The following is a 22,895-nucleotide window of genomic DNA, read 5'->3' as shown; positions in this document are numbered from 1 at the left end:
GCATTGATTTGGTCCATGTGGGAATATTAGCAGACATATACCTTTCTAGAAATCGTTTGATTATTCTTGGAATGCTTTGTCCTACAATAAAATCCCATCGTCCTGTAAATAAAATTAAAAGAAAATAATTAATTATTTTTTAAATTTTTTATTTTTATTATTTATTTTTTTATTACAAACTTTCTAAATTTTCAAATGAAGAAAAAGGATAGAATTCTGATGCTAAAAGTGAAAACTTCAATATGTAACAGAATTGGTGGTCAAAAAATCCAAGGCTCGTGCAAGCGAGCCTATTACAGGCTCGAACCCCCCCGAGAAGCAGCAGCTTCGTGTCGATTACTCCTGGCTTAAAACCGGCAGCTTAAAACAATTAACTTATGCATAGTTTGAATATGTTTTGCTGCAAGGCATGAACATGAGGACTGATTATGGCAATATAATCAAGATTTGTCTTTGTGGACATTTCCGAGAATTACTCTTTCAAAAGAACAATGAGCTTCACAAAGGGCGGAAACATAACCATTTGGGAAATGTACGAATCTTAAAAATGTCGTAGAATTGATTCCAAGGCCCTGTGATTTCAACATGGCAACGCGGCAGAAGAACGAGTCTACTGGCAATGATAACATCATCAAGCTAATCAATCCATGATACGATTAACAAATCTACCTCAACAGTCTAGTTGATAATATAAAGCCAGCTCACATACAGATAACCAAGGCATACATTTCCAATAAATAAAACTCCTCAATGTCAAAATTCCTATTGACAGGTACATAGAATGGTTCATTGATAGCACAGCAGATCCAATCCAAGATTTAACTGTTACACATGTTTACAACACCAAGATTAATTCTATGTATGATCGTATCTTCTCATACATAGAATGGACCAAATTATATTAAAAAACTAGGACATTTTTAATTTCCTGCTTCTGCCGCTCTGATCATATCTTCTCACACTCTACCAAAAGAAAAATGCAAAGAGTTCAAAATAAAAATGGAAATATAATACAAAATTAATTGCTGCCACTTCGTATACATGCCCTTCTGGTCAAGATATATCTTTTGCAATATAAGCAATGCCTGACAGTTTGCTAACCACATTACTAGGATTTCTTCTTTTTGTTTGATCTCAACCTGTCACCATCCTTTCCCTTCCTTTTGCCCTTAGTCATTTCATTGTACTTTCCTTGCTTCTCCATCTTAACCTTATTGGATTTCACGCTTAGTAGTCCACTTGCTGACAACTTCCCCCCTCCGTTTTGGAGGGCTTTCTCAAAATCACCTTCTTTATCTACGATGGCATATTGCTGCAGGTGCTCTGGGTCCAATATACCTTCATTCCCAGCTTTCATTTTTTCCTGAAAATGCTTGGAAAATGCTTAGTAGTGAATCTGAAAAGCAATAAAAACCAATCTAGGAAATTTAAGGTGCTTACTATAACTTCTCTGGCTGCCTCATTAAGATCTTCATCAACCGAAATGCTGTGAGGGGCCATTTCAACCTGATGGTAGAATAATGAGATTAAGCTGATGTGAATGAAACATGGGTGGAAAAGAAAAACAACTAGCAAAGGATAAAAATGGGGGGAAAACTGTACTGAGAAAGATATAAAGAATGAAAAAAAAACCCACTATCATAAATTTAATTGACAGTCCCACCAAAAGTTCATAACAAAATATCTAATAACATTTTTTGTGAAACAAATTTATTCTGTGTGATAGAATAAACAGCATGCTTTTAAATTTTTACTGAAGAATTTGCGCACTAATCTTGCATTCTTGCTTCCCCTGAGCATATAATATGATGGCATTCAGGAGTATAAAAACTCACTAGTTCAGGAAAACTTCGGGGACCTGGATAATGCTGTAACACTTCTAAAACTTTTCAAGTTTAGAAGGATGCCTCTGCTTACAGCCACAATAAAAAATTTTACCAGATGTAATACCAAATCTTAGACCACTAACTTTCAAGCTAACTAGTGAGCAGGATTCTATGATCCTTGGTTGATTATGTTCATCTAGTTAAGAAAGCGGAAGGTCTCAATAGAAGGTCAGATGCTGAACAGTGCAGCTTATGCTGTACATAGAAGCAAGGCAGTTTCAAATCTGAAAACATACCAATCCCTTGAATAATAAGCTTGCAGATTGAAGGCAAAGTAAGAGGATAAAACCTCCTTAAATTGCAATTATTGGCTAGATAATTAATGCAAACAGATGGCAAGTCCTAGCGTCAAGAACCCTACTAGCATCCAAAAAGTAGTTGTGAGCATTAAAATATACTCCTTGTGGTTGGCCCTTTATCGAAATATAAATGCACTCTTGATTTAATCTCGACAATAGCATGCATCATTTTGTTTGTAGGCAGCTATAGAAAAAGTAATACTTTCCAACTTTTCCTTCACAAACTTGCAAGTAAGAATCAGGATGTGTGAGATATGAGAGAGAGAGAGAGAGAGAGAGAGAGCACAATAGATTTGCCGAACATCTCATCTTTGATATTTTTTCTTTGATAATTTTAATATGAGTTGGAACACAAAAACCTGGGACTAGATCTCCTTATCTGCTACCACAGATATTTTGACTGTTTGGGAGTTGGGACAGCATTTGAAATTCATAATTAATCTGCTTAGCAAAGAGGGACAAGGGGGAGAGAAGCATCCACAAGGCTTATTCAGTCAAAGAAGGGAAAATCAATGCCTCTTGGGGTTAACTTTAAAAGACAAAGACAGGAAAGACAGAATAAATGGAGGGGAGAAAGGAAAGGAGGCGGAGGAGGTTGAGGGGAGAGATCAGATATAGCAGTCATAGGTTTTTTCTAGTCCTCATTGGAGACAATATGGAAATTCAAAATTATAGTAAACACAGGAGCACATACAAAGACATATGACCTGGTTGACTGGCCTTCCCCCCATTCACTGATTAAAACTGCTGCCCACACATATCAAAAGCACCATCAAAACATATACGGTAAGGAACATGAGTTTATAATCAGAAAGGCAAAATAAGTTGATTGCATTAGGTGTTTCACGTAACCAGTCCTTATTTCCAATGCTCAATCTGCAAGAAAGAAAAAAAGGAACAGGGGAAACTGAAGGATTTGCAACCATTCCAACCATCAGAAAATCAAATTGACCAAGGGTCCAAGTCTGGAGAACCCATTTTTCTCTTCAATATAGAATAAAATAAGCAAGGGTCGTTCAGACTTCCATAAAGAAACGGTCAAATTTTCTTTCTGTCATACTTGAGAAGTATAATTTTAGAATATGCGGCAAAATTTTGTTTCTTTGGCATGTCTTATGGAAAATCTGAAGAAACATCTGTTTTTGCCAGTTCGATGTAAAACAACAAAAGCAAAAAGACTTCCAGGTTTTGGTTGTATTTCAGTGACAATTAAAATGAACTTCAGCTATGTTGAACTGTAAATTAGTCAAATTTTCATGGGATAACCCCTGGCTTTGACAACTAACTACTAGCAGATTTCAATGTCACAAATCCCTAAGTTACAATACTTTAGATTCTTGCACATAATTCCAATTCTTAAAGTTCAAGTAATACCCTTGATAAAGTAGTATCACATAGACTGTTAAGTGTTCATTAAATGACCAGTAAACTACACCGAGTCTTAAATCTTAGGAATGACAAAAACAAAAGAAGCGAATCCTCTTTACTTACTTCCTTCAGCCGAGGTAGAGTTGCATCAATCTCCTTCGCTGCAATGCCATATAGATGGTCATATAACTTTTTCATCACCTTAATGAACAATGATAGTATCTGTTCTCGTTCTAACTTCATTTCTTCCTGTGTCATTCAAAAGCCAAAAGAATAATTGGTCCGTCATCAATGACATGTCAGTGGAAGTTATGATAGTAATTAGTAGAACTTAGAGATGCATCCATGCACATCATAAGTTCTTGAGGTTGAAAGTATATCTTCAGTTTGGAGGTCTTGGTGAACTAACCTTTATATATGTAATGTCATGGTTCTGCAAACCCATGCAGAATAATACAGAAGCTTGAACGGGAGATAATGTAACTGGAAGCTTTTGTTGGAAATACTGATGTGCAAGGATAGGCACAAGGTCTAAAATCTACAAAATGTAGCACATTCAGTTGTAAACGGAAAGCTTATATATGTTAAGCAACATTATTGTAGCTAACATTTTATTGCTAAAGGATATTGATATGCCACAGAAAACTATAGAATGTTGAGCATGGAAATTAAATATAAAACAAATGCTTTAAATCATAGACTAACATTGGACTTATTTTCAGCAAGACTAAAGAAACTTGACCATCAGAAGTTAGATTTTTCAAAGAAGTAGCATTTATCTTATCCACAAATCACAGTACAATCTTGATTATATAAATTGCATGTGTAAGTGGAATGCCAAAAGACCAATGATCATATATGGTGTCTGGGCCATATTCTTGATAGAAAAAAGGAACAAAAAGAGGGGGACAAGGCTCTGCTCGGATACAAAGTTTATTGTATGCAGCAGGAGGTTCCATTATTCAATAAAGTGGAATATATTAGCTGTCAGCTCTCCAGTTGGGCACCAAGGGGTTGGAGAAGGACACTTGCTCGTTCTTAAAACCAGCATTAGACCAATTTGGAGGAAGAAAGGAAGACAGCTCTCCATGCTTGGTTCTAGCTGGATTCTCCAGAACCATAAGAATCCTTAGAATGAGATCCCAACTCAGCACCTTTCGAGATTTCAAAAAGAGTTGCTCTTTCAAGAGCACAGTACAATGAAAAATTAGATAGTATTCCATAACCACCATTTAGCTAATTAATTTCATGGCACGTATCCAGACTTAAATTGCATTGGTGAACAACTTAGCACCAACCAAGAGGGTTGATTTTATGTTGAATCATACATACAACATTCTCAAACTTTGTCAATCATATTTTGATCCATGCAACTGATCCCACAAAAAGTAGACAAGGTTTGTTGGTCTGGATATTAAATTTTGCATGGTCAGAAATGATAGTGCTTTCTTATGTAGATACATTAGTTGCATTAATAAGATTAAGCATTAACAGCATGACTAAAAGTATGTTTATATTTAGTGGCATATCATCATTCTGCATCTCATTTTTGACCTATTACAATTCTTTGTGCTTTCAATGTTAATAGGGTCTAGTTCATACCTAGGATTTAAAATCAACAACCAAACTTGTCACCAGCCACTACAGTTTGTACCACTTTATGGGGGGGTTGGGGGTGGGGACAAGGGTCAGCATGGCCTAGGATGAGGCTGGTTCAGATAAGTGCAGAAAAGAGAAAAGGGTGGTATCAAGCAGAAAAGCATGATACGAGGTTGGAATGAGATTGGCACGGGTGGTATGGGTCAATTTGCAATCTAGGGGCATAAATGGGCTGCCCTGGTTGGTTGATATGGGCAGTACTCTGATCCTTAGTTCATGCTAGAAATATTTTCAAGAAACTCTCTACTACCAAAAAGATGTACGGAGGAAGGGAATAGCGGGACCAATAAACCTAGACACAACTAATCTGGGGTAAGGTTCGTTGTCTATGCCTAATTATAAGATAAGCTAAATACAAGGGTTTCTGGCAGGGAAAGGGGCATGGCATTCCATGAACAAATCCAAAACAAAATGGCCTATTCAGAGCCCTATCCACATTGAAAGGGAGTTTAAAGAATAGCAACAGCCCCTAAAATGTTCAGGGAAGTTTACTTTATGAACTTTCCATCATATGCAATTTTTGGGAAGTGAAGGCACACGGTATAAACGTGGTCTTAGAGTCCCTAATTTGTAAGATAGTTATAAAGACAGGCGATTCCATGCAAAACGACATTCTGGACAACAGATTTGATAAGCATGAAATAGGTTAAACAAATATATTAGTGTTAAGGCAGTTTTAGGTATATGAAACTGAATATGAAGTTAGAATTCAGGGCCTAGGAGATGAATGTTCATGTGTAAAGACTGACATAAAGGCCTATTGTTTGTGTCTTAGTATGTCAATAGAGGATACTAGTATAAAAGTAATCAATATTGCTTGGAATTCGTACGGAAGTAATAGATAAAGCATGCACTAAGTCATGACTTTTCACTTCGCAGGTGGATCAACAGAACAGTAGGAGAATACCTATTTGTTATCGTTGGAAACTAGAAGGTAAAAAGCATGCAAAGTAATTCATGATATCTACTTAATAAAACAAAACAAAATGGAACAATTATTAACAGAATAGAACTTTTTGTTGTCACAAAATATCTTACCATATGGTAATCAACACGATTGTTTGTATATGCTTCTAGTCGCTTCATATCATATGGGGACAGTAGGTCACCCACTGGCTTCAAAGTACCATTGGTGGTGGGTTCCTGCTCCGTAAAATTTATCTTTGATGCCAAAACGCTAGCACAAGATTATACAATCACAAATAAGCACATGCACAGAAGTTCCTAGTGGATGATAAGTTGAATTACTAACCTCATTGCAAGCTTATAATCAAGTGCATGGAAGGTGGAACCTAGAAGTCGCATGAACCTTTGTCCGAAATCTGGACAGAGTCATGAAATATATTTCACCAGATCATCAACAATTAGAAGCTAGCAAAGACTTAAGGTACAACACAGCAATAACACACCTTGATAAAATGGTGCAAGAAAACCACTTTGACCTGATTCACCAACTTCAATCTCATCATTGTTTAATGACTTCAAGATCATGCAAGTATGTTCACCGGTCACAGCACTCTGATCACCAAAGTACATAAAAGACATTTAAAGCATGATATAAACAACATTAGATACTAATAGCAACAGAGAAAACCAGTTGTAGAGAATAATACTGGAATATGGCCAATATAAAATGGATAAAAGTTGTGCTTCCTCCAAAAGCGAAAAAGATCCCGGGTTAGCCCAAAAGAGACACCAAGGTAGTGGAGCTTTTCAGGGTGTCGCTCACGAAGATGCACAAGAAGAGGAGGCAGGTTTGCTCTGGGCTTTATATTTTCTTCTAACAAGGAAGCCTGCAACACAGAACCACAGCAAAAAGAGAGTTGTCAATGAGGGAAAAAAAACCAGAACTTGTGAACTGCAAGGTTAAAGAGCTATCAGCAAATCAATGGCATCAAGCTTGGTAGAAAAAACCTCAGACATTGTCTTGCCACAACAAACTGATGAAATTTAGATCATGATAGCCACGCTTGTGCTATAGGTAGTCAAGTTCATAAGCCCAACAATCTTTTATTAAAATCCGTTGTACTTGAATCATATAAATATCCATAACTGAAGACCTGAGGTGCAGAATCAAGGTTCATGGAATATATATATATATATAGAGAGAGAGAGAGGGGGGGGGAGAGAGAGAGAGTAATGCTAATATACTCTTGAAAGGATAGTCAATAAGGTCCTCTCTCCTTAAAAATCAATGATAGGGGATCAAACCACTGAACATGATGTGCGATATCAAAAAAAATGCCTAGAAACCAAAAATTCACATGGTTTGGTGATCTCTAACCTATGCATCAAGAAAGTGTGAAAATGGATGGTTGTAAGAACATGATTAATCATTAAAACCTACTGAGTTTAAATCTAACCATGGACTAAGTTGTGTAAATCATGATCACCAAGTAAATTTACATTTCATGTGCCCTATTTTGTACCTTACCATAATACCAAATTACCAATTGATACCCATAATTTTTGTAACGACTGGATGCATAAGCTATACCGCTCACAAAGTTTGGTTTCTATGTATTTTCTATGATGTAGGCCATGTTCAATGATTTGGATTTTGAAATTTGATAGCCAATGATTAGTATGTATACATGTATGCATGTAAATATATATACATATACGCATATATTTCTGCATATATGTATGTGTGTGTGTGCATCTGTATGTATGTATGTGTATGTAACTATGCATGTATATGTATGTTTATGAATGTATACTTATACGTATGTATGTATACATATATGTGTTTATGTGTGTGTGCATCTACGTGTATATATTGGACGATTACAACACTCTTGAAAGGAAAGAGTTTCTACTCTTCTTAGATCCAAAATATATAATCGAGCACTTTAATCGAAGATCCACACTATTGATCATGATTTATACCACTAAAAATTTCTACAAACCAAAATCACATGTTTGGTGATCTCTAACCTATCCAGCAAGTAGACAAAAAATAGGCACTTGACATTGTGCTAGTATGCTAAAATAGATGATAAAATTATTAAATTAAGAAACCACTTTATTGATCGTGATCTACACATGTTAAAAGATGTATATATTGAAAATCAATAGATTTTAATTCTTAGATCATAGTGAAACAGTCTCATAACATTTTAACAGATTATTTTTTTTGTCTGGTTGTTATATAGGTTCAAGACCACCATAGTTTTTAGACATTTTTAGTGGTATGGATCATGATCAGTGATGTGGATCTTCGATTTGGTTACCTGATTATTGATTTTAGACTTGAAAGTAGGTGCCTCTCTTCTCTAGAGGAGCAAAGTCCATCTCTCTCTCTCTCTATCTATCTAATGTATATCTGTCTATATCTATGTATGGATATATATATATATATATGTATATGTATAGGTATGTCTTTGTGCATACACACATACACAATATATATGTGCGTGCGTGTATGCATGTATGTATGTATATATACATATATAAGGATGGATTATGCTCCATTCAAGAGAGATTATCTACTCCCCTCAAGTCCAAAATCAATAATCGGGTTCTCAAATCATCCATACCATTGATCTATACCACTAAAAATGCATACAAATTAAAAATCACATATTTTAGTAGTTTCTAACCTATGCATCAATAGAAAAATGACCAGCTCCCATTGTGCTAGTGTGCTAAAATACATGATAAAATATTTAAATTAAGAATCCACCCTATTGATCATGAGGCTACACATGTTAAACCGTGTATAGATTGAAAATAAACAGATTTTAATGCTAAAATCATAAACAAAACATAGTTTCTTATCATTTTAACCGTCTATTTTTGTATCTACTTGATGCATAAGTCACAAACTACTAAGACACGACTTTTGATTTTTTTTTTCCTAGGCATTTGTAGTGTTATAAATCATAATCAATGGCATGGATTTTTCATTTAGATGCCCAATTATCTATTTTGGACCTGAGAATACACACACACACACACATATACATACATACATGTATGTATGTATATACATGTATATGTACATGTATATATAGGTTACTCTCCTCTCGAGAGGCGAGGGTATCTACTCCTTTCAAGCCAAAATCAATAACGAGGCACTTAAATCAAAGATCCATAGCATTTGATCATGATCCATCCCACTCAAAAATGCCTAGCAACCAAGAATCACATGTTGTGATACCATATTTTGTTATGATCTAAATATTAAAATATTTTTAAAAAAAATTTATACATGTTTTAACATGTGTAGATCATGAGCAATAATGAGGTGGAGTCTTAATATAAATGATTTATCATGTATTTTAACACATTAGCATAACCAAACAGTCCATTTTTGTGTCTACTTGATGCACAAGTTAGAGACCACCAAAACAAGTGATTTTTTATTTCTAGTGGGTATTTTTAGTGGTAGAGGGTGATAAAATTACTCCTGACCCCGGTTACCATGAGTTTAAAACACGGAACACCCTTTTTACAGGCAGGTGTAAGGCTGCCCCTTTTTAGTTATTTTTAGTGGTATAAATTAGTATCAATGGTGCAGATTTTCAATTTGCATTACAAATTTTTATTTTGGACTTAGAGAGTAGATACCCTCTCCTCTCAAGAGCAAAGCACATCCCATGCATAAATAATAGATAAATAAATATACGTATATTTGCATATATACATATATGTGTGTCATATATGCATATATATGTATATATGTACATGTATATGTATATAGAGTAGAGTTAAATGTGGACATCTGCACAATAGCCATCCTGATGGGATAATTGGGAGCACGGCATTGACAATCCAAGCCATTGAATATGATCTACTATGTCTAAACTACTTATTATCAAATTATCAAGTGATTTGGATATCTTTGGCATATACATCACTGATGCATCTAGTGGTCAAAAATGAACAATTCAAATAACACGAATGATGCATATTTTTTAATCACTAGATGCACAAACTAAGGATCTCCAAATCATATGATTTTCTAACAGTAATTTAGAGATAGTAGATTGCATTGAACAACTTAAATCATCGACACCAGGCCCCAGGTTATCCAACACACACACACACACACACAAACACACACATATATATACACACACATATATATACATATATGTGTATATATATACACATATATATACATATACATATACACATATATATACATATACATATACACATATATACATACATATACAAATACATACATATACATATGTATACATATACATATATATATACATATGTATATATATACATATACATATACATATGTATGTATGTATATGTACACACACACACACACATATATACATACTATATATGTATATGTATATATGTGTGTGCATATATATGTATGTATATATAAGATATATACGAATTAAGCATATAAGAGAATTTCTTTTTGCATGAACTGTTATAGAGAATCACATGACACATTTCTAGTTAAAATAAAACCTTTTCTGCAGCTTCAGTAACTTTGACCATTGGCTCCTCTATTTCCTCAGCATCTATCTCTGCAAAAGCTGTCAGTTGACCTTCATAATACCTGTCGATGTTTCACACACAAAAAGTAAAAACTTTAATATCCCAAATCACATCTGTTATAAATGAGCCACCATTTTTTAATAGACAACAAACAAATTGTTTCCTGCATCCCCAAGCAAACATGGTAATGGCATTGCAAATAATTCATCCGACAAAAGCCATATTTCTCTTGATCAAATTATGAGATACCGGAAACATAAGTGACCGGTTAAAAAAGGTCAAAGCTACGACAAAAACCTACCTAATGAAATCATAAGAAATGTCGCACATTTCTTCCAAGCCACAATACGCTGCAACCATAATGAAAAGCCGCATCATATCTTATGGGCTCAACTTTATGTGTTCGACCTTGCCATATCTCCAATCTAGGCAGCTGACTTTAAGAACAAAACCATAACTAGGTCCATCAAGGCCATCAATTTCAGGTTGCCTTTGAATTGTTTCTTCTCAAGATTTTTATTCCCATTAAGGACAACATTTTATGTTATACAACCTATTTTGAATCATTTCTTGATTTACATCTAGTTTCCTACTTTCATCATTTCAACCCTTCAACAAAGATCTAAGTCCTCTCTTGCTAAGGGCTCCCGTTGTCTTTGTTGCACATTTATAGACCAACTTAGGCAACATAAAACACTAATTCTAGTCATTTTTTTAGGTATGTGAAAATCAGCATTCCAGCCAATATCCATGCGTGATAATGCTTTATTGACATTTGATATGCATACATGGAATCCAATGAACAAATAGTACAAAAAACATAAGAAAAGGAGAAAAAGAAGATGTCTGACCTTGTCAGAAGCTCCACTGCAGTTGAGCCATATCCAAGCTGCAACAAACAAAAATGGGAATCTTTGCCAGCATAAAGTGGGAATTGATAAACATGAAACAGACTCACAAGACATGACAAATTACCCTCAATGCACTTGGGTGGACGGCAATGCGCACTATTCGAGCTCCTGAAAGAGTTGGAAATACATTGTCTTGGAATTGCTCACAAAATTTCCAAGGGATCTGATCACCAAATGGTTGATGGCCCTCGCTTAAACTTTTAATCGCAGATTTCCGTGATATTTGTCCTTCAAGACAAACCTGAACAGAAGATGAAATAAATGCAGTTCCAAGATAAGTGTAATTCCAAGATAATGTGTGTTTCCCATAGAAAAAACAAGCATGACAAATTTACCTACATATAAAATTGTTTAACCTGTATATGGACTGCATGTCTAAATTTGTAGCGGAAAACTGTATCTGACCATCACATTCTAGTAAACAACTAGCAACTTAACTATTACTTGTATGAGATAAAAGTGTAGCTTGTATTCAAATATGATTATGTGATGTACAACTATTTTACATTAATCACTCAATCAACATGGAAGTACTGGGGAATTGATGTCAGAAACATTTATTGATATAATTTAGAAATGATTCTCATAAAATCTCTCTCTCCAAAACCCAACAATGAATATTTAACCATAGACCCCCCCCCCCAACAAAAAAAAAAAAGGCACAAGCTTCTAAAATAATAGAGCCTGCAATTTTCTTCACAAAAAACTTATGAAGACTCAAAATTTTCTATTCTGTGAGAAACTATCACATAAGCAAGTTGAGTTTGTATAGATGATGATGCCTTGAACAAAAATTTACTTTTCTTGTTTGTTAGAGATGCATAGAGTAAAATACATCTTATGATGAAGCGAACGCAACGAAAGTTGTCTACCTGAATGACACACAAAATATCTGGAAGCTGATTTTTTGACTCGTCAACAGGGCCTGCAAAGAGCAATATAAGAGTATAGGTCAGCAATCATATAATTAAAAAAATATATATATATTCAGGTGTGTGGTGGGAGCCTGTTTGGGCTTCAGTCATATAGACAACAAGTAAAATCATATGAAAAGCATACCAAGCAACACAAACAAGTGATGTGATGGTGCATCAGCCATCAGTTGTAAGTCATTCGGGGAATTTTTGTAGTGGGAGGCAACATAAAGGGCCATCATCCGCTGAAATACCAAAACAGAGCAAAACTAAGTTAAATGTTAACAAGATAATGATAAATTTACAACTTCGTTAATTACGACGATCCAAAGTTATTAACCAATAAACAATATGATATTCATAAAAACATAAGCTGATGAATACCCAAAAAAAAATTTAGCAGTTAATAATGTTACCTGTAAAAATGTCTCACTCTCTTTGTGATATGAAAAAAGTGTGTCTCGATTAACATAATAAAGATCACATTCGCTAGGGTGCGGTAGCCTACAAATTAAATGATTTCAATGAGTAGAACGAAGATGGCAGAATGTAAAGTCGTAACCTGCTTTCATGAATGCAATGCTAACCTAGTAATATTTGGAATATAACTTGCAACATCCAAGCAAAGTAAACCATTAAGCCAAGACTCAATTGGATCACCAGATGCATATCTGATAGACTCATTCAATTCAATCTTCTTGAAAAACCTACCTACAATCCAAGCCAAAAACATCAACTCCCATACCAAGAATTAAGAATAGAAGTTCATATTAAAAATATGCAAAATGTTATGGTATTCTTCTCGTCCCTACATTCTCAACGCAATTGCATTTCATGCCACACGATAGTGCAAAGGAATGAAGATACAAAATAGAATGCTTTTGATGTAGAATTATAGCAACATCGATCAAGAAGAAAAGAACAAGTAAAACGAAGACAATTACATAAGATAATCGTAATGACAGCCAGGTTGGTTGTCATAGCACTTAAGAAATGATTAGAAACTTGTTTATAATCAGATTTAAAACAGCCTAGGACATTTCAATGGAGAGTAAGCAATCTAGCCATAAAAGAAAATTAAACTATATGAAATATGGGAACAACATGAAGCATGATTGTGTTTTGTCAACAAACATATACACTGTCTGGTCAAAAATTAAATCCAACTGTATTACTAGCATCAATATACAAGAGCCAATTAAAATTAAAAAGAATAGGATAAGGGGGGAAGAAATACAGAATGATCTCATTTGTAGATGTGCAATGTAAACAAAGCACTTGATGACATGACAAGAATAAGAAGAAAAAAGAATATATATATACGCACGCATGCACGCACGCACACACGTGCGCGCACGCACGCACACACATACATATACATATATATATGTATGTATGTATGTATACATATATACATATCCATATATATACATATACATACATATATACATATACATATACATACATACATACATATACATATGGATATAGATACACACACACACACACACACACACACACATATAGATACATACATACAGACACACACACACACACACACACATATACATACATACATAGTACGTACGTACGTACGGGCGCACACATATACATATATATTCTTATCAAGGTTAAAAAGCACCTGAGACCACTAAGGTTGTATATATATATATAGATACAGATATATACATATAGATAAATATTCTTATCAAGGTTAAAAAGCACCTGAGACCACTAAGGTTTAAGTCAACGAATCCATACGACAAGATGATTTAGGCATAGGCAGCAACAGCAAGAAAGGCTTATACAAACTTGATAAGTGTACAAATACCAAGCATATTTTGATCCATCATGATCCCAGATCCAAAACATTTAGGTTTCCTGTCAACGATTTTTGTGTAGCCCAACTCGATCGGTAATCAAGTCAGGTCAAAATTGTAAACATAACATAGAGTCCTGGTAACATCTACTTCTAGCTAGTATTATCACTCATACGTCGATAATTCCTATCAGGGGTCATGCACAATTAGTTAACAGAATCTGATCAAATCTTTCTTAAAAGTTATTGAGCTTTTTAAAGTCACTTGAGGGTTCAAAGAACTAGGAAATTCCCTGCATTGTTTGGAGTTCAGAGGGTTGACCATCTTGCAATTTTATTCAACTAAATAATAAAGGAGGCAGCTACACCTTATATGAAGTCAGTTCAAATTTAAACCCCTTGTAGATTGTGAACAAAGAGATTGATTGGTCTCATTTTCAGCTGGATCAAGAGAAAATTGTAGCTTGATTCTTGGATAACTATAAAAGGTTGATTACTGACACTTTATGTCAGATAGCTATAAGTGCTCCTTGTTTTCATAAAATTTGCAGAATGCCAAACATTTGGAACATTTCTTAGTATATGCTACACTAACATTACAGGACATTACATAAACTTGTCAGTATTATTATGACATGTATTGCTGCTCGTTTAGGACATGCTTTCTTTTTAAGTTAGGAACAGATTGAAACAATGACATAACTCTTACCAGAATGAGAACCTTCAACATTCTGAGTAGGCATCTGGCTTTGTGATTCTAATTGCTGGAGGAGCTTCAAGGATAACGAACGTCCAGTGCCTTCATAGCTTCAAAAGCAAATGCTTGACTTCATTATTACATCAATTAATTTGCATATTGATAAAAGTGCATAAACAGTCAGTGCTCCTAGCACTGTTGAATATGCCAACTATTTTCAAAAGCACTGTTAGTTTTTGGGAAGCTTGGGTCTCTGTATATGGGTATGTATGATAAAAGAAATACCATAAACACATCATACCCGTTGACGGTGGATGACAGGAAGACCAAATAAGGTCCAAGCAACGATTTCACAATGGGTAATGGAATAGCCGCAGCTTCATCAATAACCAGGAGCTCGACTTGAGAAAGCTTTCCATGGTCATGTGGCTTTAGATACTGCCAATAAGAATAAGTGAAAATAGACTAATCAAAGAGAAACCAGGTCACCAGCTTTATTACAGGAGAGATTCTTGATTTAGAAGTACCAAATTAAACAATAAAATTTGGGAAAAGTTAGTGGGTATCAAGCCAAATTATATAAGTAATTATACAAGCTATGCTACTTAACCCACCATACGGATTTCCATAAGTTTGAACACTTATAACACGTTGTAGAACATTTAAAAACAAAAATGATGATTATGATATTTCAAGCAAAACGAATTAAATGTGATTTTAAAAAAATGATTTGCAATTTTGTTCATGTTCGTGTCTATGAACATGATAAAGCGATATACTACTTATGGTACTTGACATGTTCACACCTCCATATATCCCTTGTCCATGGTTCTGAGAATAGTATATACACTGAATGGTCTATTTCTTCATCTAGTGAGAGATGCCTAAAAAAACAATTTCCACAGTCCCATCTCCACCTTCATTTTCACACTTAGAATACAGATAACTTCTGTCTATGAAACTTGAAACAAATCAAACTCATGTGCACCTGAGTATTTATCTGTATTCTGTATGTTTCACCATGAACTCATGCAGTATTTACAAAACTATAGGACTCAAATTTCCACCCCCACAATTAGAAAAGAACAAGTAAAACACATGGTTATTTGGAAATTTTACAAGGTCCATCTTAAAAATTTCTCCCACCATGGCCATCAATCCATTTAAATTACTGCATAAACAATTTGCATTCATTTAACCAATTAATACAAAATCAATGAAGCAAGTCAAAAGCCAAAGTTCACTTACCTTAATTGTCTGGCGATGCTGCTTGTAGACATTTATCTGAACTGTCGCTTTCTTCAAATCTGGGTCAGCACTCTTCACCACATCATAATGTAAATGCTCCTACAAATTACAAAATTTCCATTAGAAATATTAAAATTACTGGTACACTACATAATAATATCAACATTTACTTGGAAAATGTTCCAAAACCACTGATGGAATGATGTAGAAAACTTAAAAGATTCCTTTTTTTCATGCTTGACTGTGTGCTTTTGTGTAGGGTGAGAGCGACAGTTCTACAACTTTGATCAAAACACGTTAACATGTCAAATAAATATGGCTGGAATTATCCTCTAGCTGCACTGTTCACAAAACTAATGAGGAAGGCTTCTAATATTTACCGCTTATCATCATTCAAACCATGGTTTTTGTTGTACCATCCCGTACTGCCCGATATAGGGCCTACTGTACTATACCAATCCAATACCAACATGCCATACGGTCTCATACCGACACTACCATACGTCCATACCACATATCGACACTATAATAGGATTTTACCAGTACAGGATCCGATACTGAGACAGCGAACCTTGATTCAAACCATGATGAGGAGATCTTTTTATACATACAAAACACTAACATGTTATTTATATGTAAAGGGGCATATCATTTCACTTGAACAATTGATAAGGTAAGATTGCATGACTTGCCCATGTGTTGCTGAATTTCTTTGTAGACATAACCAAGGATCATTTTGCTAGTACTAGGGCCTGTATTGGTTGCCTGATGGCACGTTTATGTAGACCTCCATGCCATTTTGTGCCAGGCCTGTACCAACACAATAGAGAGGGCAAGAGAGAGGGAAAATGGGAGAAAGGAAACAAGAGAGAGAGGAGGGAGGGAGAGGGAGAGAAGGCAGCAGGTGCAGCCAAACACAATAGAGAGGGCAAGGGAGAGAGGAAAAGAGACGGCCTATCTTGCAGATTTCACTTAAACTCTTCAAAATAGAAAAGAAGCCCCCTTTGGGACCCTTGTTTCGAACGAAATAGGAGAACCAGAGGGTGGAGCCCCTTCTCCACCCCTCCACACCCCTCCACCATCCCTCCCCCACCCTCTCTCTCTCTCTCTCCCTCTCTCTCCTTCTCCATCTCCTCCTCCTTCAAGGGTCTCTCGATTTGAAGGCCAGAATCATCCTATCCCACGCCAGTACGGCTTGGTATGTCCCAAATTGGGCGGTTTGGGATGGTTCCTCCAACACTAGGCGTGACTAATGATTTAACTCATCTGAATGCAACATGGTGACCAACGAATCAAGGCTAATATACTTATAAACTGCTTGGAAAAGAGTAGTACAAACCTTATATTCCAACGCATTAATTCCTTTGCAAACAAACTCAAATAAAGTCTTAAGGTTCTCTGGACTGGGTGCAGTGACAAAAATATTTGAATACCTAAAGGGGGAAAAAGGAAAGTTTAGAATTTAATCAACTGAGGGAAGAGATGAAAATAGAACCGTAAAAGTGTGTAGCATTGATTAGATACCCAGCAGCAACAGCCCCTGCAACAGCAAGACCTAAAGCAGCCGATTTTCCTCGCCCACGAGCAGCAATTAGAGCAACAGTGCTTCGAAGTGCCTTGTCCAGAATTGCATCAAGAAATGTAATGACAGCTTTTCCCTAGGTTGTAATAGATTGATTTATCATCCAAGTCAGGAAACAGTTGTGGTTGTTCCATTGCAGAGTGAGAGCACAAAAATTTAAGAGAGAAATTAAGATAGATTTGCAACATGTACCTGGTCCATTGTACAACATTTCCCGATCAAAGGACCGACAGGAAAATCATCATGAAACTGTTCTTTCAGAGCCTTCAACTCCCGCTCCCTTTCTGATAGCCCCTCTGTGTCCTTTAGAATACATGCAAAGTATAAGAATGCATGCATTTGATAAACCTCCCAGAAGTACATTTTCACATGATCAAAAAATATTGATTAATTCTTTTATATAATTCTTTATCAAAGAATTCACATATAAGGAAAAAGTAAATATTTGCTTGAAAGGTTGAAGCATCATTCAAAATGTTTAAGATATTTTACAAATTTCACTACATAGCAAATATTATAACATGATATAAATAGAGATTCAAGGGAACTATACCTCCATTACTGATACAGATTGGATTGATCTTATATGTGATGATATCGGTAAAATGTTAAGCTCATCATCCATTACAACGCAGGCTTTACATGACCCAATAGACAGCAAGAACCTTTCATTGAATCGTGCAGCAGCATGAGAATGAGACTCTGTTCGAAACCTTTCGTGCACATCCTGAAACCGGCAAACATGCACCGACTTAACATTTAAGTGACTGAGGGCTAATGTCACCTAAAACGATATACGCAGCATATTCCAAACCACAAATTTTTATTATGGTTAGAACTACTCAAAGCAATATTTATATTATATATATATATATAAGATGTCGGTCATAATATAGGGTTTTTCTTTTCCTCCCTTAAAATAAACCCCACTGAGTTCCACACCTGTGAAAGTGTATTTTTTTTCATTTAAGACAAAACAAAGCCAACAAAAGAAAAGAAAAGAGTTCAATGCTTCATCTAAGTTAAAATGTTAGAAACTAAAATTGGAACATGGTGGGACCAAATAAACTTGCAAGCACTTGGTGCACACAGAAATTGCAACAAATAAATTTGGTGATCAGAAAATGGGTAGCAGCAAGATAAATTCAGAAAGTATGAGAAAATCTTGGATTTAGATTGAATTTGAACTTGTGGATCTACATTTGTATTGATGGTAAATGTACTTGGATGGATTCGCACAGGTGATCAGAGGACATCATGTATGGTTAAATGTCTTAGAATCACAGAATGATAAGAAAATTAATTTATAGTCCTATCTCATATCATGGGTGATCCTGCTTTACAATTAAAAATTACTAGAATCTTTTCACTTTGAGTATGTATTAATTAAAGGTCTTGCTGCAGTGACAAACAACTGATCTATAAATGATTTCAAAATTCAAATATATTTTAAGTGTGCAATGGACAGCTTTCTTAAACCAATTATATCTTGACAATATGCCCTCCATGAAGAATCTTTAGAAACTAAATTCAAGTTGGGATAATTGAGCAAGATGGAAGATTAGTACTAAGTGCACATAGGATTGGTCCTAATATAGGTTATAAAACATAAGGCAATATAAATAAAATGAAGACATTTGTTGATCTCTAGACATCAATTAGGGATACAATGTTATGACAAACTAGATGAGATTGATACAGCTCCATCTGAGCATCAGATATAAACCAAGAATCATGTTATATGTCATTTAGCTGGTAAAAATTCCAAGTTATCTTGGTATGGGGAAAAAAACCTTACCATAACCATAGTGTAGAGACTGGTAAGAGAGGAAAGGGAACGTAGCAACAAGATTATGAGTCCACCACCCTCTACCGTCTCCATGGTTCTTGCTAGGAGATTAGGTGTCAATGCCTCAAAATCCTAAAAATTAGCATCAGAGTCTTTGATATCAACAAATATATGAAAAAGGTGGAGAAAGTATACTGACTGTGCATCAACCAAGTAAAACAGCATACCTGTAATATGCACATACCAAATGTATTTCCAAGAATTCTTTCTGAATCTTTATACAAGCAATATGTTATATTTCCACTTTCAACAAAAAGTGTAAAAGGATCCACTTTCTCAGGATCCAGCAAACCCCTCTGCATCAACTTCTTTATTTGCTTTGCACGTTTTTTCCGGTGACTGAGATAACAAGATCCATTTGTAATATTAGCAAAAAATATTCTATGATAGTAACAGTTGGATCCAGAAAGGTGATCTCAAGAAATGAGGAGAGATGAGAACTTACATATAAATGCAATATGTTCTAGAGTATGTCATGAAGGATTTTACGAGGAAAAACATAAAGCTCACGTGTCAAATTGCCTTTGGAATGCAACTACAGTTCCTACCACCTCAAGAATCAACTAGTGCTTGCTCAATTCTCATCACATCAGGAGGATGGCACACTTGCATAGTGGCCTTGCTTTCTTTACAGGTATGCTTTCTATCAAAAAGATGTATTAATGAAGTTTTTAATTTGTTCACATTCACCTCACTATGCTGTGTATGAGAAGTTAAAGAGTGCTTCCCAAAAAAAATCAGATACTACTTGCCCTTCTATGAATCCATATTTTCTGCTAATGATAAGCTAACCCATAATTATGTTTTTCCCTAATTGTTGAAGAGTTTTGGACAGAGTGAGAAAATGCAACTTTAGGCTGAAATTTAACTGAACGAACCAGCATAATGAAATATTTGCAATAATATTTGCAAAGCATTGAACAACAATAAGACAGGTCAAAAGTTCATAGAGAAACCAAATTAGAAAGCCTAAAATGAAGTTAAAAATGGAAGACCTATGGTTGATTATGAATTGCTAATTGTTCACCCAATATGCTTTAGGGCCTGGCCTGAGAGAATCCAGTCTAGATCCTAGAAGACCTAGCTATCAGACAACTTGTATTGCTTTGTCAAGTCCAATCAAAACTGGGATGGGCAAAAACAAAATCAAGATTTGCTAGCCTGTGTTATTCTTTAGTAACCCTCCCATCTATGTACCATGAAGAAAAAATAGTGCCAAGAGGAGGATGGAACACCCAAGGTTACCCATCTCCATTATGCAAAATATTTTTAGTTTTATGCTAAAAAAAAATCAATGCCATAGTCCCATAATTTACATTTAAAATATTAAGAAAATAGGCCATAAATGAATCTAAACACACCCACATACAAAAAACAAAGAAAAGAAAAAAGGTGAAAAAGGAAAAAAAGATACAGTGCGTACTCTGAGGGATTGCCAAGATTAAGAGCTAAAGCACGCACCTGCTGAGCTCAAGCTTCTCCTTATAGCACCACAGTACAGTTGGCCGGGATTTCACAACCGCCTTGCTCAGCATGTAATGGAGATTCACAATCTATAAGCAATAACAAGCATCAACACAAGACATTATATAGATAAGAACACTGACGCATTAGAATAAAAGCTACACTTTGTTTCAAAAAAAAGGAAAAAAATGTCATTCAAGAATCCAATCTCCTTCTTCCTTCTTTCATATAATACTCCACCTCTCTCATCCCCGAACGAATCAAAATCAACATTTTCTTGATCACTGAAAAACGATTCTCTAATTGTGTATGAAAAAAGAAAAAGCATTTACGCAGCTCATATTAAAGCCGCCCCCCTTAAAGACTTCGGTCAACGATCCAAGAACCCAGCCTCAAGAAAATCTTGGTAAAGATCGAGTTATTTGATATGATTGGTAGAAAAAATCTCGAGAAAAGAAGACAAAAGAATGCCCTGAGTTGGACAAGGGAAGGAAGAGGAAGAGGATACCTGGTCTCGAGACTTGTCGCCAACGATGACGAACATGGATCGATGCCTGAGCTTGACGCCATTCTCGATTAGGGTTCGGATGCGGTCGTCCACCTTCTTCCTCATTGTCGAAAGAGCCAACGGGAACGGAGGAGGAAATCAAGCCTTTCTTTTTCCAAGGTTCCTCTCCGCTCTCAAGTGTTAGGGTTTTAGCCTTTTAGGCGTTAGGGTTCACGGTCCGTCGAGATTCGCGTCTGGTTGCGGCGGACGTGGTTGGGTTGGAATAAAATGGTCTGGTTCCGGCGGACGTGGTTGGGTCGGAATGAAATGGTAAGGTCCTACTATTTGTCTGCACATGAATACCGACATAACTCCCAATTTTTTTTTTTTTGGGTAAAGACATAACTCCAAATTTAATATCGACTTGTTACGTATAAATCTCACACGATATAATCTTTGTGAATTATCTTCTTGGTAAATTAAAAGAAAATCTATAGGAACTAACTGAAAAAAAATCTTAAAATCGGAAGCAATATCTAATTTTACCAACTTAGTACTGAAATATTACAAAAAAAATTACTTGGAATAATGTTTGGGTTTACAGGGATTGTAAAAAAATAAAAAAACTATAAAGGAATTGTTGGAATTATTTTCTACCTGTTATCATAAACTTTTATGACCCATTACAGGTTGTACTATTCATAAATCCATAAGACCATCCCTTGCCGAATGCACTGTTGTATTCTTTCCTCATCCTTTTTATAACAAAATATTTACAAAGAGTTCTTGATAATAAAAATATGTATCAGATAAAACATAAGCATTCCAAAAGCAATACATAATCGGTCTGTAAAGTAATACATAAATAGTACACTCCACAAAATAATACATAACCAACTCAAAAAGCGTCAACTGATAAAATGAATATGGAGGCATCGCACAAAAATTACAATAATAATATAAAACTGAAAGCAGATTATCCAACAGATATGTTAAGATTTGATGCCTCGAGATTCAGCCCACATTGAGCTCACAGCGAGGTTCGCGACGAAAAACGGAGTCCAACAAGACCAAGATCACCTGAAACGGAGCTCGGATGGAGGAGATACGAGCTTTTGAAGTCGGCACGAGAATTGAGGTGGCGAAGGACCGCCGGCGACCGGCGGTGGGCGGCAGCGGCACGGCCGCAGGCAGCGGCGCGTGGGACGCGGGACCCAGGCCCAGGCCCACGCGGGACGCA

The 22,895-nt window shown here is 35.6% G+C and overlaps 1 protein-coding gene across 2 annotated transcripts; it reads right to left on the bottom strand.

Moving 5' to 3' along the window:
* Nucleotides 1–706: 706 nt before the first annotated feature.
* On the bottom strand, nt 707–21,885 carry LOC105037954 (RNA cytidine acetyltransferase 1). Of its 2 annotated transcripts, none has more exons than XM_010913606.4 (26): nt 21,677–21,884; nt 21,166–21,257; nt 19,872–20,043; nt 19,654–19,776; nt 18,409–18,582; nt 18,048–18,158; nt 17,798–17,931; nt 17,613–17,706; nt 16,274–16,372; nt 15,327–15,463; nt 15,038–15,135; nt 13,097–13,220; nt 12,926–13,013; nt 12,655–12,754; nt 12,468–12,520; nt 11,660–11,836; nt 11,536–11,573; nt 10,655–10,745; nt 6,826–7,005; nt 6,622–6,730; nt 6,465–6,534; nt 6,251–6,389; nt 3,963–4,091; nt 3,677–3,802; nt 1,441–1,506; nt 707–1,363 (listed from the first exon to the last, which is right to left on the bottom strand). In XM_010913606.4, the coding sequence occupies exons 1-26, from the start codon at nt 21,779–21,781 to the stop codon at nt 1,109–1,111; spliced, it is 3,084 nt and encodes a 1,027-aa protein (XP_010911908.1). In that variant the 5' UTR covers nt 21,782–21,884; the 3' UTR covers nt 707–1,108. The 2 variants fall into 2 exon arrangements, with proteins under 2 accessions (XP_010911908.1, XP_010911901.1); XM_010913599.4 differs by having other exon boundaries at nt 778–1,363; nt 15,032–15,135; nt 21,677–21,885.
* Between the last annotated feature and the right edge of the window lie 1,010 nt (nt 21,886–22,895).

The sequence above is a fragment of the Elaeis guineensis genome, chromosome 2 (assembly GCF_000442705.2).
Source record: "Elaeis guineensis isolate ETL-2024a chromosome 2, EG11, whole genome shotgun sequence".
In the NCBI taxonomy this organism is placed as follows: Eukaryota; Viridiplantae; Streptophyta; class Magnoliopsida; order Arecales; family Arecaceae; genus Elaeis; species Elaeis guineensis.
Note: the sequence above shows the minus strand (reverse complement) of the source record. Positions and strands in the feature narration are given on the sequence as shown.